We start from the raw sequence: 14,383 nt of genomic DNA, 5'->3' as shown, positions 1-14,383 counted from the left end.
TCCCAACAGCCACACTCCCGCCCCCTCCCCGCTCATGTCCCAGGGAGTACGCTAAAGCCACAGCCCCACCTCTACAGGCCGCTGGGCTCCAGCAATCACCTGGTTTACCTCCTTCAATTACAAACAATGGAATTCAGATCACAAGGCAGTTAGTGGAGGGTATGGCAAAGGTCTCCGGCCACTGGGCACATGCTGCCCCCGCCCTGTCAGTGGGCCTAGAGGAGCAGACTCTGACCCCTCCCACCCACACACGGACTCTGCTGCCCATCCTTGAGATGAGCTCCAATCGCTTTGTCTTACCCAAGGCTGACGGCACATGGTGAGCCTCCTGCCCTCTGAAAACTCTAGCACTTCAAACCTCAACGACCTCCTCCTCCACGTTCTACTGACGCGCCAGGAAAGGGCGCGGCAGCATGGGACTGAAGCCACAGAGCTGGGCTCAACTCCTGATGTGGCTGAGACCAGCTGTGTTCCTCAAGCAATTAACCTAGCTTCTCTGAGCTCGAGAGCCCTCATCCGTGAAATGCAGGCCAGTGCCAACCATTTTACAGGGCTGTTGCAAGAATCAGGTTATGTGTATAGGTCAGTGGCTGACAGAGCAGGAACACAGCGCAGGAATGTGACACACATGCCTTTTTATTCCCCTCGGACACGTGGGCAGCCGGACTTTTATGCCGACCTTAAGGTGTGGGGCCAGGAACCTTACCTGGCTCTCTCCTTTCTTGTACTCGAGAGAGGAATCCAGCAGCACAATGCGAGGGTTCTTAATGTGGCGCCGCATCCGTGGGTGGGTCACGTCCTTGTTGATCATGACCCCACGTAAGACACACGACTCCTCGATGATGCCCCCCGGTATCTGCGCAGAAGATCCCCGTTAGGCCACGGCCAGGAGGAGATATTTCTCAGCTCCTCCCAGACATTCATCTTTCCCAAAGGACCACTATTTCAGGTTGCTAAAGTATCTTTCTTCCACAAACCTCAAAAATAAATACTGTTGCAATCATATTTTTTTCCTTCTAGGAAACACACCAATCTTAGATCTTGGTACCTCATTTGAAGGTCAGCTGAGACTCACAGAAGTTCAGCAATTGGCAAAGATTTAATAAAGGGGCTCAGATCTCTTCCACTTCCTGAGAGTCCCACAGAATTTTAGGCTTGGGGCTCCATCTACTGGCCGCAAGCTCTTAATGCTACCTTTAAAATCTTCCTAGGGATGGAGAAAGCTAAGTGGGTTGCTCAGTGTACGAACCACACAGCTGGTATGTACACAAACGCACCACCACGGAGACGCCAGGAAGCCCTTCCTGGCCCTGTAGGGACAGCAGTGAAGGTAACGGAATTATGTCAGGAATACCTCCCTTTTCAAGTTTCTGTTTTCCAGGCAGCAAATATTCTTCCTCTTCCTAGTTCTAATGATAAAGATGTCTTGCTCTGATTTAAACCTATTCCCCCCACAAGTGGGATGGTTCATGCTGGGAAGCGATCTGTCCCCAAAGCACTGGTTGGAAGAGTTTACCTTCTCCACCCTGGCATACTTCTTGATGTCAATCTCCTTCCGGCCGTTCTCCTCAAACTGCACAGTCTTGACAGCGTCCAGGGCAATGCTGCAGGCCAAGGCGCTCCACCGACTGATGGCTTTGGTAGTGATGGAGCTGTTGATGACGCTCAGCATCGCATCTCGGTTGCTGGTGTCGACGGGGGTGCTGAGGCAGACAGGAAGGGGAAACAGACGCTGTGCTCAGCAGGGATCCTGGTTATAACCTGGGCTGATACACCTTTGGTCTCAAACCTTACCCCTAGCAAATTCTGAGACTTCCTTTTAATAACCAGCACCGGGCTGCACCGCCCATCAGCACACCTGATCCTACTCTAGCTCGATTACTGCACAGTGAAGCATGTGGCGTTTACTGGTTTTCTGTGTTAGTCTCCCCTAGCGAAAGTGTACACTTGTGCAAGGTGAGACTACTTGGAACCATAAAAAATAACCGTAAGTCTCTGGAAACCATCTGTCCAAATTTTCACACACTGAACTCCCTTTTGTACCAGTGGACGGCACATAACGTGCCATCATTAAATGTTGCTGAATTATGCATTTTAGGAAAGAAGCAATAGCTCCAAAAGCGTTATCTGAGATATGCATGTAGCTATAACTTGATAAGAAGAGCTTTTTATCGATTCACCTCCACACTCAATAAATCCTTCTGGAGTCTCTACATTCTTATAGAGCTTGTTTCATAAAAATAATTTCACTCAACCTCCTCGTTCTCTAAGAGTGCCAGATAAAGACGTTACTGTAATTTACTAACAGCAAGTACAAGACAGAGCTCAGCAAATTACTAGGTACCTATGTACCCAACGATCTGACCATACAAGGTAGAACATGATAGATTTTACTTTCTAGACAAATTTCTTTAAGTCAAAAAAAAACAAAAAAAAACAAAAAAAACAAAACAAACAAACAAACAAAAAAACCACCACAAAAAGCACTGCATTTCTCATCACGTCATCACTTAGCTGACATTCCCTGAAGCTGGAAGGCATGTGTTTTTATTTCCTTTCATCACCTTATTAGCACCCAGCAAAGAGACTAACGGCAAGTTCAGTTACTGCTACAGCGGCTTCAAAGAGCATTTTTAGTCTCCGTCTTTTTGGTTTTAATGGAAAACTGCTGGCAACCACCCTTCACAGTGCTTTAAAACTGAACTAGTTATACTTGTACATGGTGGTAGGATATTTTCAGCCCTGAATCATTAGTTACCTAAATTCTTAATTTCCCCCACTAGGATCTAAACTCTCGGAAGGCGAGTTTACGCATTCCCCATGGTGGCGCCTGACATGGGAATCAGAAGACAGCATGTGACCAAAATATGCTGTGAATAATTAAACCCAGCTCCTTTTGTCTGCTTTGTATCCTTTGTCACTGTCTAAAACATTTACTTCCCTTACCTGTCCCTTCGTCTTGCTCTCCCATTTCTTCTCACAAAATGATACAGGCATAAACCACAGTGTGTGTGACACGCCTGGCTTTCCTTCACCAGCTCAGAACAGATCCGTCTCCCAGGCCTCCCATACTGGATGCCACCCATTGCTGGCCCCCCTGCTCCTACTACCTGATTTTCTTAAGGGTGCTGATCATGTCATCCAACGCCTTTCGGTAAGCACTGATCACCACTGTTGGGTGCATCTGCTGCTCCAGGAAGTGCTCAGCCACAGACAGCATCTCCCCCGCTAAAACAGGATACAAATGCCGCAATGTTTAAAAAAGTACGTGGATATCAAGGCGGCTTCGTCACGCTTCTAAAGGTACCCTACCTTTCTTCCTAAAATAAATTTTCCCCAAAGCCGGGCCATTTGGCTGTTACTACTACTCCAACTTTTACAATGCGTGCAAGCCAATTCAAAAAGCGAGCATCCTCCCCACGTGTATTTTAAATGATCAAAGACTGATCCTGGGATTTACCTATTCTCTTGATCTAACTATATATTTGTTAGCAGTTTTCTAAACAAAAGGAAAACATTTTTTTTAAAGACTCAGAATAGGAAAACACAACAGAAAGTTGAATTATTATTGTAACATCTTGGATTTAAACTGATGGCACAAAAAACAAACACACACAGCCCCACGCCTGGAATACGAAGATGTACATGTGCCCTCTGCGTGATGAATGGTAAAATGTCCCCTGCTTTTAAAACCTGTCTTTATTGTGTAATTAACACACACACGTTTGTTCACAAAAAATAGTTTAAGAGAAAAAAGCCTTTGCACAAATTGCTTATGCTACCTGCCCATAGGCACTAATTTTTAAAATTTACACAAATGTGCCAAAGTTTACATGTATACCCTTTGACATGTGCCTAAATGTTTGAATTCAATACTTTATAACCATTCCTAAGTGATCATTATGTATACTGAAAAAAAAAATAACCAAAAAGATGCTTGAACAAGGAAACATAGAAAGGGTGAGCCTCATCAAACAAGTCAGAGTAGGAGCATAGAAAAAAGATGTCTTCAGTGACGGCATGTTTCCCTCCTGCTTTTTTAAAATTCAACCTATATCTAAGACAGCTAGACTCATGGATACTTAATCCATCTAATGTCTCCAGGAGACTCAACTAACATCATCGGCTGGAAATGTCTGCCTGATGCCTGAAGCCCATCCCCCAGCAGAGGCGAGAAAGCACGTGAACTCTCCCTCCCCTCACCCACTCTCCAAGTCGTTCTTCAAAGCACAGAACTGGCCACACGTAACTCACAGTCCTCAAAACACCTGACTCTAAAGATGCGATTATTTAGTGGTGACTCAAGCAAACTGCCCACCCAGCTCACCATTCTCAAAATGCAGTACAAAGACATTCTGGAAATAACTTAAACTGTCACTTTTTCAGAAGCTCATATAATAATTTTGTTGTAAGAACTATTCTTTAGGCGTGTGGGTCAACACTATAAATTGGCATCTCTAAAACAGTTTTCTCATTTCCTGACATTGTGTTGTTGCAATCAGATTTAAAAAAAATGAATGCTTCCATTATGAAAATTTCACCGACTTGAAATTTATACAACAAATAAAACCAACATGCCAAGTTTTCCGAAGCGATCCTTTATGATCCTACAGGAAGTGGGACGATCAGCCCTAAAGCTTGTACAGTTGTGACTCATTCTCAAGATTCTGTATTTGTCAATTTGATTACTCACTAAAATTTATTTCTAATCCCTAATAGGTATTGGTAGCACCTTCATGGTAGCTCAGACACAGGCAGAGACAAAAACTTGAGTCGCCCAATGAGCACGTGCCCATGTGAGGCTGAGCAAGACAGCACTCTGCCTTGTGCTAGCTCTCACTGTAAACGAGAGTCCTTCATGTTCAGTTATGTTGTATTTATGCCATGGTTTTCACACTTTTGTACATTTTATTGCTGAGTTCACTGTTTAAAATGGCTCCATAGTGCTAAAGTGCTGTCTAGGCTTCCCAAGTGAAGAGGGCTGTCTTTGAAACAAAACGAAAAGCACATAAAATAAGGCACATATTTATCAGCTGCGGGATGTGACCTAGAGGCCCGCAGGAACTTCGCCCCGTGTTTCCTCCGGGAGCGACAGTTTACCATTTGCTAATTCGGTTTGTGGTGACTTTACAGAATTTAATTTACTGTGATCAACAAGAATTGACTCTTTTATTGAAACAGATTTACACAACTCATCACATGCTACTGATGAATATTCAATTGTCTACTCAATTGTAGAGCATAATTAGCAATGTTATTTAAATATGTGTAATTAGTGGACAGGTAATTTCCTTTTTAAAATATGACATTTTCTGGCAAAAATCTCCACATTTCAATTCAATTTTCTTTATCAACTTTCGACTCTCTTACCAAGAATAATTACTGATGTGGTCCCATCTCCAACCTCTTCATCCTGTGTCCGGCTAATTTCAATCATGGACTTGGCTGCTGGATGCTGGACTTGAATCTGAAAAGAAAATATTGTTTGCCACTAGAATCAACACTACTCGAAGACTTAACTCATCTGCTTGGCACTAACACTTCTTACTTCCACACTTATTCCCCCTTTGTTTTAAAAGTGGCCCCCCAAAATATCTAAGTAAACCACCTTTCCAAGTCTCTTTCTTTTGGGGGAACATGTATTATGCCAAGTGAACTATTAACGTTTTGAGATTGGAACAGTGTCTTTTATGTACTGGGAGCAACATTGTTGTGGTTGAATTGGGTCCTCCAAAAGGACATGGAAACTATAAACGTGACTGTATTTGGAAACAGGATCGTTGCAACTGTAATCAAGTTGAGATGAGACTAAACGGAGTATTAGCGCAGGCCCTAAATCCAACCACCGCAGTCCTTACGATAGGAGAGACACAGTAGAGAGCCACGAGACAACTGGGAAGGAGACGGAGTTGGCAAGCCAGGGAATGTCAAAGATATGGCCAACTGTCAGAAGCTAGAAGAGGCGAAGGATTCTTCCTGAGCGCCTTCAGAAGGAGCGTGGCTCTGCTGACACCTGATGTCAGATCTCTAGCCTCCAGTCTATGAGAATGCATTTCTGTTGCTTAAAGCTACCCGGCTTGTGGTAGTTTGTTCCAGCAATCCTAAGAAACGAGTCAGCTTCTACGGGTATCGTCATGGGTCCCTCAGGGGACTGTCAGAGTACAATGAAGTCATACCTCTCGAAGAATGGCATTGCCGTCATTGGTCATCACGATGCCTCCCATTGGGTCCAAAAGCATCTAGGACAAAAGCAAAAGTTGTATTTAAGTGTTCCAGATAAAAGAAAAAGAATCTGTGGTCGAAAAGTTTCAATAAGAGATCAGCCTACCTTCATCATGGACTTGGGCCCCAAACACGTTCGGATGATATCTGCAATAGTCTATGGGAAGAAATGTAAAACACGTAAGCACAGACCAGGGGACGGTGTGAGCGTGTGTCAGGCAAAGGGACATGAGTAACCCACAGAGCCAGTGTTTTAGCAACACCACCTCCAAAGTAGGGTTGGCAAGCACTTTAGATGCTGTACGCCACATGGCTGGATTCTGCTGTTTTCTCCCTCGGGGAATGCTTTCAGGGTGGACATAGAACGAAATGATTTTTCTCAAGGAAAAAGGGGAAATGCCTTTTGGAGCTTTAATTTCCCAGCAGTTCGGAAATGTCTTAGTACTTCTTTCCATGATAGCGGCCTCCACACCATGCTAAATCAGATCTAGGGCTATTTCATTCAAAAGATACTGAATATCTATCTGAGACCTACGGTGGGGACTAAGAATGCAAAAGGGAATTAATAATAAATACGTCCTCCCCCAAGCAACCCCGTCTAGCAGACAAACACAAATAGACATTATAAAACAATATACAGCCATGGAATTATGCACAAGCCAATGCTGAGAGGGCTACCTGGCCTAACTCACGGAGGGAGGGCTCCCTACTCCTCAGAGCCACCTGAAAGAAGGGAGGTCGACTCTCCCTCGGCCAAACTGCAACAGACACAGAAGCACGGGGGAGGCCGGAGGAAAACGACCGCATTTTACACAAGACACGCTACCTTGGCGGCATTGATGTTTCCCGACTGAACTTTTCTTCCAGATTCACGCTTTGTGTTCTGGCCTAAAACAGACAAGACAAAAGACAACAGTTCAGGATTGTATACAAGCTATTTGTTCCCCAATCTTTGAAAATAAAAACAAACATGCAGGTTTTGTGAGTGTGTATGTAGATCGAAGCTTATCAAACTGTACACTTTAAATATCTGCAACTTACTGTATAATTACACCTCAAAAAAACCTGTTAAAACTGCATAACTACTGTACTCTTCCATATGGAAAAACAAAAAAAATGTTAAAAAGTTAACATTACTTATGGCTACGTATTTCCTTCCTTACTTCAACCCCTGGTATACTAAGGAACAACCCATGATGCTTCAGTTTTGGAATCACGGTTGTCACTTTCCCTCTGACCAAGCACTCATGTTCTTACAGCCAGGACTCACAGCCAGAGATTCCTGAATGGGCCTCAGTGGGAAAGTGAAGCCCTGAGGCTGCATGGGAAAACGGGAGACACTGCATTTGTGTCTGGGAAGAGGATCTGTAGCTACCATTGGATTCTCAAAGGGCCAATGGCCCTAAAAAAAGCATCAATCTCTGCTTTATGAAAGAGGGGAGTTTGGGGGGGGGTTCATATTTTCCTACTTGGATGGGGAGAATCATACTCGTGACAGTCTCAGCATAATTACTGATAATTCCTCCACGGCGTGCTGTGGGATGCGAACAGACTCTTCGAAAGTGTTCCGGTTCGCAAGATCTAGTCGCTCCGTGCTTGGATGTCAGAAGGATGCCTCAGGAACCCATTCACCGTCAGTAAGAACTGTGTCCATACTTTACTAGGGGAGCCCAACTGGTTACTGCCACTGAGGCCAGGGAGCAATGCAGACCCGAACAGGGCTTCACAATGCCCCACTCACCCAGGGCCCTCTCGATGGAGACAAGCCAGTGGCTTATAACCAAACCAGCACAGCTCATTTCCTTCCTTTCTCCAAATCATACGTTACCTACAATTTAAATCTGTAAAATGTTCGATTCAGTCCCAACCAATCTACACATTCACGACTCTCACGATTCAGGTTCCTACTTCAGGCGGTGCTAAGCAAAATCCCTTACAAACCTTTCTGATGGATTCATCAGAAAGAACAGTTTTGCTGAAATTTTTTTCTGCGAACAGTCATTTCCCAGGTGTAGAGAACATGGATGAAATTTCTGAATTGCCAGACCCTCTTTTAAGCATCCTGTACACAGAAGACGGTAAGCAAGGGCCAACGGCTGGCTGGGCATCTTAGGTGGTCCTGCAGTGGCATTCGAAGTTACACGCAGACGAGAAACATACCAGGGGAGGGCCACGGAGGTGGCACTCATTACTCAGAAAGAAATTTGGGACGTTCCCGAGGGGTCAAGGGAACCAGTCAAGAGATCTGAGAAAACTCAAGCCGGTTAGCGGGAAAGATTACGACGCGGGGGGACAGCGTGGGAACAGCTACACCTCGGACAGACCAGCGAGGGAGGCAGCGACTTCAGGAACAAGGCGGACATTCAAGAGGGCTGTTACTGAAAAGTGACCAAGGACACCACTCGCGGCTTGCCAGACCCTCTTTTAAGCAGTTTATCTACTCATGTCGTTTGACCCACGGGGCTCCACGGGGGAATATCGTTAGCCCCAATGACACAGACGGGAACTTGAGCGGTTTGGCCGAGGCCGCAGGCGCCACTGAGAGAGGGACCGAGGTTATAAAGTCAGGCCAAGCGAAGAAGCCGGGATTCCTTGGCCTACACGCTGAAGATCACGCCGGGAAGGGGGCGGGGGGCGGCGAAGAACGGGAGGCCGGGCGGGAAGGAGCGTCCCGAGGCCAGCGGCCGCGGAGCCGGGGGACTTGGCGACGGGGGGCCGTTTGCGCTGGGAAGACAGGGACCAGGTTGAAGGATGACAGGAAAGCGGAGCGGCGGCTCCCAGAATGAGAATGGCTGCAAGGCGCAGCGGCCGGGCCGCGGCGGGGCTGGGCTGGGGCAGCCCTGACGAATGTGGACCGTGGGGGCCAAAAGGGCGTCCCTCTCCCGCTTCCCCGTAACTCACTGAGCACGAGCACGGGACGGTGGCCCATCATGGCGGCGCGATGCAGAGCCCGGTACCCAGACCTGGGGGAACCGGCAGAAGCTTCTGGAGAGAGAATCTGAGAGAAGCCCAGAAAACGCTGCCTCCTCAGGGTTTACACCTTAACCCGCTACCTTCCGGGCCGCCGCCAATCAGCGCACTCAACTCGCTGACCGGCACGGAAGCAGACCAATAGGCATTCTTAGCTCCGCCCCCTACGCAAGAGCGGCAGGGCAAGCTAGGTAGAGAGCGCGCGACGGTGGGGATGGGAGGGCGCCGGCGCTTGCGCAGTAGCGCGGCCGCTCCCGGCCGCGTGCAGCGCGAACCACGGCGCAAGCGCCAAGACTCGGGCCGTTGGCCGGCGCGCCTCTGCGCATGCGTGTCAACAGCGAGGGCGGATGCCGGGGGTGAGGCTCTCAGTCAGCACCGCCGCTGAGCTCTGTGCGCTGACCTGCGCCTCGGCTCCTCTCAGGCCGCGAAGGTCAAGAAAGGCGTGACAGTTTCCCCTTTTTAGTTCCCGCTTAGCAAAACGGGGAGGAACGGCGGGGCGGGACCGCATCCCCGGAAGGGGAGACCTGGCGGCGCGGCTGCGGGGGGAACCGGGAGATGTGGTTCATTATCCGGGGACTGGTGGCTGTACGTGGACCTCCCCCTTCCCAGGCATGTGCTTCTTGCCGAGGCCTTGAGCGCTGCCAGAGGGTGGCGGCTTGCATAACCCCCGAGTTATGCTGTCCAAATATTTTCTCAAAAGTTCCCCGTAGAGTTTGCGGGTTTTTTGCTCCGCGCCCTCTGCCTCCCCTGCCCTCATCCACTCAACTGCCGGTCGATTAGAGAGACTGCAGCCAGAGCTTTTAGATGACCTTACAGGACAGGAACAGGGCTAGTGTTACAGAAGCCAGACGTGGAGAGAACAGAGTAATTGCCCGTTCGTAGCGTTAGGGTTGATCCAATTACCATTTTTTCCAGATAAAAGGAAGCAATAACGATGGGAACATTGATATTCCGAACTAGTGAAGGGACCATGAGAGCGCGAGCAATTCAAAAGTCACTTATACTTGGCCATAAAATAGAAGAGTACACCCTCTCATATTTCCCTCCCCAAATCGGAACATCCGGGGACCTGCTGCAACTGTCCATAGTAAAATAATGGCATGGGTTGTTGACCCTGTGACCCTGTGATTCTTTCCCAGGCACCTCACCTATTGGTGTTCAGATGGAGCAGCATAGTAGCCATCCTACCAACAGAAAAGGTGTGTGTGGGGACCCCACCTCCCCCTCCCCTCGAAGGCCAGACCCTAGTTGCTCAGCATTTAGGGCGATGATTCTAATTGCACGAACATTTTTCCTGTTACCTGGTGAATTGGAAAGTATTTGTCTTTATTCTGCATTTCTCATTAAAGGGGTTTTCTTTCTTTTCTTTCATTGCTGTATTCCCAGTGCCTAGAACTGGGTCTGTTAAATAATAAATGTTCAATAATTATATGTGGAATGATATATTCTCCCTTCGTAGCTCTTCTTAATACTTACAGCAAGACTTGATGTACAAGGATCCCAGAAGATACTCTATGGACTAGTGAACAGATACTCAGTTTGAGCAGGGCAGCCCCACTGGTGGCCAGGGAAGTGCCTGAGGCCACCTGACGATCCCCTTAGCTGTAGCCACCTGACAGGCTTATGGTGTCGTAGCTCAGGCATCAGTGAACCAGGTCATTTCGCAGAGTACACCGTGTGGTGGTCAAGAGCATGATTTTGGAGCCTACAGGCCTGGATTTAATTCCAGCACCGCCACCTCCTAATCGTGGACTCTTGACCAGATTTCCTAACCTCAGTTTTTGCGAGTAAAATGTGGGCAAAGCTACCTACTTCATAGGATCGTTGTGAGAAATAGATGACGCTGTATGTAAAGCACCTGTTAAAATTATTATTCTATGCTGCCTCCTTTTACTGCTCCCCACCCTCATCCTCTCTTATCGTCTAGTCAGAGATTCAGAAGTTTGTGCGTTTCGGGGGATGCTGAGGTGGCCACAGAATAGGAAGAAGAGGTGCGAAAATCAGGGCCTCAGGGACTGGAACTGGGGTGCAGTGCGTGTAGGTGTCTGTCCATCTGTCCACCTATCTCCTTGTCTCTAATCTCTTGCTCGTATCCGCTTCCCACGACATGCTGGCCAAATTCAGTAGTTTTCATTGGCCCTGACTTCACATCTTCGCATCATAGCAGATCAAAAGAAAGAAACTCCTGTGATGCAGAATCTGCATATCGATCCCAGAGAATGACTCTGGCCCAACTTGCCTCATCTGCTTACCCCCTGGATCAGTCACAGCTGCCAGGGGACCAAGATGCCATGACTGGGTCCCATGCCTATTCCTGCTAGGGACAGGGGCCTGATACAGTCCCACGAGTATGGCCACCAGTATGGCCTGGTGTCAGGGGAAAGAATAGTTTCCCAGAGGAAGGGTTGCTCAGTGAACAAAAAGAACACGTGTCTTTCACAGGACTCATCGTCTTCCCACAAATCGATTTTCCCTTCTAACTCAACTATTTTTGCCAAAAGTTACCTATTTTCCCATCTAAGAACTTCTCCCAATGTCCAACCCATTCTAATATCTATAGATGAATGAAAACACGATTTTAATCGTGTTTTCTCATTCTAAACGTCTTGATGGCTTTTCACTGCATTCAAGACAAAGCCTGAGTCCTCCGGTTTGCTGCTGTAAAGGGCCCCCCCCTACCGGCGACGAATGTCATCATTCCGGCGATGTCGCCTCCTTGCCTTTGCTCTTGCTGTGCTTTTTTCTCCTACTTGAAGTACCTTTTCCATTCAGCAAAAACCTGCTGTTTTCAAGTCCGCACAAATATCCTCCACCTACCTGGAGCCACCTTTGGCTGTCGTACGCATATCGATCTCCCTTTCCCAAAACACTTATTTTTACATTTACTTACGTATTTAGTATAACTGCAAGATACAAGCCTCGTTTTCACCCCGGATTGCCGAGTTCGTAGTTTGCATCCTTGTGTTGCTATGTCACTGTTTCCTCAGCATCTGATTTGACTCCCTAACTAGCTCTTAAGCGCCTAGGAAACCACGTCTTAGATGCCTCGTGGACGCCCTAGCATCTGGCGCACTGGGGAGCGTGTAGCGCACACCAATAAGAACTTGTAACAATAAGCAAACTAGATTTTAGCTTATCTCATCCCTGCTTGGTTTCTCTTCGCCCCACTACAGTGTCTTTTTCGCATGTGTCATAGGACATTCTTTGAAGCTACTCAGGGCAGGGCCCCGGCACCCACGTTTGCAGACCGGCTGCCAGGGTCTGATGAGAAGGGTCATCTCTTGTTGGCATGAGCTCTGATGGGTTGGTTGCCTCTGATTTTGTTCCAGCCAAAGAGGAAAGTAATGCTGGGCCTCTTTGTCGAGCCAAAGCCTCCCCCAGCTTTACTAATCTTCAAGCAAGTTCCCCACCAGACACTTTCCTGAACGTCCAGGCGACAAAGCTGCACTCAGGTAAGGGTGCCGGGAGGGTTCCCAAATGGACTCGGCGTGGCGGAGGTAGCCCGAGCTTTCTCCTGTTGACCTCTGGGTCAAGGCACCTCTAGGTTTTCTCTTGGTAAGTTATCGATTATTCGCTTCTACTGATTTCATTTTCTTCCCAATTCTTCTGATTGTGTTGTTTCCTGGCTCGTTAGCACCTTTGCTAGACGAGGCGAGACAGAAATGAAAATTTTATTGCTTGCTTACAGGGTTAGTTAAAAAGTGGCCAGGGAAGGAAATAGTAACTGTTAGCTAGTTTCTTCGAATATCAGTCATTCATCCTCCCGTGAAGAAATCAGGGGGCATTTAGCTTGCCTATGGGGAACCTAACATGGCACTAGACCAGTCACAAATCCTGTTTCTGAGGACCTCAGAGCTTAACAAAGAGTCAGCATCAATAAAGACACAAACAATAGATAACTACCAACGTGAAGAAGGACTTGGCTGCATACACTGTAGCTTAAAACATTAAGACAAACGGGCTGACGCAGCAGGACTGGTTGAAGTTAGCAGCAGGAACTTCGGGTCACTGCTGGTGAGACACCGGTCAGGTAGGAGAAGAGGGCCGAGGCACCCCCTGGCCCTTGAAAGGGAAGTTGGGCCTCACTCAGGCCGCTGCGTTCACTCATCAGATGCTTGTTGAACACCTACCTGCCAGGCACTCGTCTAGGCTCCAGGGGTACGGCAGTGAACCAGCCGGACAAAACCCCTGCCTTCCTGAAGCTTGCATTCTAGAAGGTGGGCTTAGACGACAGTTGAATAGATGACTAGAAAATATGCCATATGATCTACTACAGGAAAATCAGCAAGGGAGACGGGTAGTACACTCCAGGGACTGGTTTCCAGTTAAAATAGGGTGGCCAGGTAGGCCTCACCGAGAAGGTGACAGCTGAGCAAAAGTGTGTCTGGGCTGAGTTGTACCTGGAAAGAGTAGAGGTGACCGCTTGTTGGAGCCCTTCCCACACTCACAGAATCTCTCTTTGGTCCCCTCGTGCCTCCATCGCTCTTCCTTCAGGAGCTGACCACAAGCCCAAGGGATGCCTGGGGCTCCTGGAAGGCATGTATACCAACCTCCTGCTTCAGACCCAGCTCGCCAAGCAGCAGATGGCCATTCTGGAAAATTTGCAAGCGTCCGTGACACGTCTGGCTCCTGGGAGGGAAAGCAAGAAGCCTCCCGGCCTGATCTTGCAACCTATTGTGAAATCACCTGCCCCGGTTCAGTAAATGAATTCAGAGCAAAGTTGCCGTGGGTCTTTCTGTTTGTTCTTCCGTGACACCCGCAGTGGAACCTGGGCGCACGCATCCTGCATGGAGCTCCTTAGTTCACAAGGGATGGTCAGTGCTCATTGCGTGCAAAGCACAGTATGAGGCACGAGTTACAGAAGACACAGTTCGGGGTGTTTACTGTCTAATAAGGCAGATAAGACATAATTCATTGCAAAATTTAGTGGGACTCTAAGCGAGTACATTAAGGGAGATCGAGAGAGAGAGGGTACTGGGATGCATCTGGACCAATGTTGGAATCTTGCTGGAGGACATGGCCTTATGATGCCACCCAATGAAGAGGCCGGATTGGGCGGCATGGACGGATGAAGTAAGTCATCCAGTGTAACATCCTGAGAACAGAGTGTGGTCCCGTTTCATTTGGTGGTGACAGATGGAGCCTGGAGGACGTTCCCCCAGAATCTAGCACAGCACCTGGCGTTAGCAGG

General features: G+C 47.9%; 2 protein-coding genes across 2 annotated transcripts in view; one reads left to right on the top strand and one right to left on the bottom strand.

Moving 5' to 3' along the window:
- Positions 1 to 9,378, bottom strand: part of CCT3 (chaperonin containing TCP1 subunit 3) — a 12,637-nt gene extending 3,259 nt beyond the window's left edge. Inside the window, exons 1-8 of the mRNA XM_006923503.2 lie at positions 9,124 to 9,378; positions 7,049 to 7,110; positions 6,329 to 6,379; positions 6,177 to 6,239; positions 5,371 to 5,467; positions 3,111 to 3,228; positions 1,517 to 1,703; positions 707 to 856 (exon numbers count right to left, since the gene is read on the bottom strand). Of these exons, the coding sequence (XP_006923565.1) occupies positions 707 to 856; positions 1,517 to 1,703; positions 3,111 to 3,228; positions 5,371 to 5,467; positions 6,177 to 6,239; positions 6,329 to 6,379; positions 7,049 to 7,110; positions 9,124 to 9,154 (759 nt within the window). The 5' untranslated portion in view covers positions 9,155 to 9,378. The remainder of the gene's footprint in view (positions 1 to 706; positions 857 to 1,516; positions 1,704 to 3,110; positions 3,229 to 5,370; positions 5,468 to 6,176; positions 6,240 to 6,328; positions 6,380 to 7,048; positions 7,111 to 9,123) is intronic.
- A 148-nt stretch (positions 9,379 to 9,526) lies between these two features.
- On the top strand, positions 9,527 to 13,902 carry TSACC (TSSK6 activating cochaperone). The gene is made up of 4 exons (XM_025040894.1): positions 9,527 to 9,622; positions 10,332 to 10,391; positions 12,522 to 12,644; positions 13,687 to 13,902. Exons 2-4 carry the CDS (start codon positions 10,355 to 10,357, stop codon positions 13,893 to 13,895), a joined length of 369 nt encoding a protein of 122 aa, XP_024896662.1. The 5' UTR covers positions 9,527 to 9,622; positions 10,332 to 10,354; the 3' UTR covers positions 13,896 to 13,902.
- The last annotated feature ends 481 nt before the right edge of the window (positions 13,903 to 14,383 follow it).

Source organism: Pteropus alecto, unplaced genomic scaffold (assembly GCF_000325575.1).
Source record: "Pteropus alecto unplaced genomic scaffold, ASM32557v1 scaffold49, whole genome shotgun sequence".
Lineage (NCBI taxonomy): Eukaryota > Metazoa > Chordata > Mammalia > Chiroptera > Pteropodidae > Pteropus > Pteropus alecto.
Note: the sequence above shows the minus strand (reverse complement) of the source record. Positions and strands in the feature narration are given on the sequence as shown.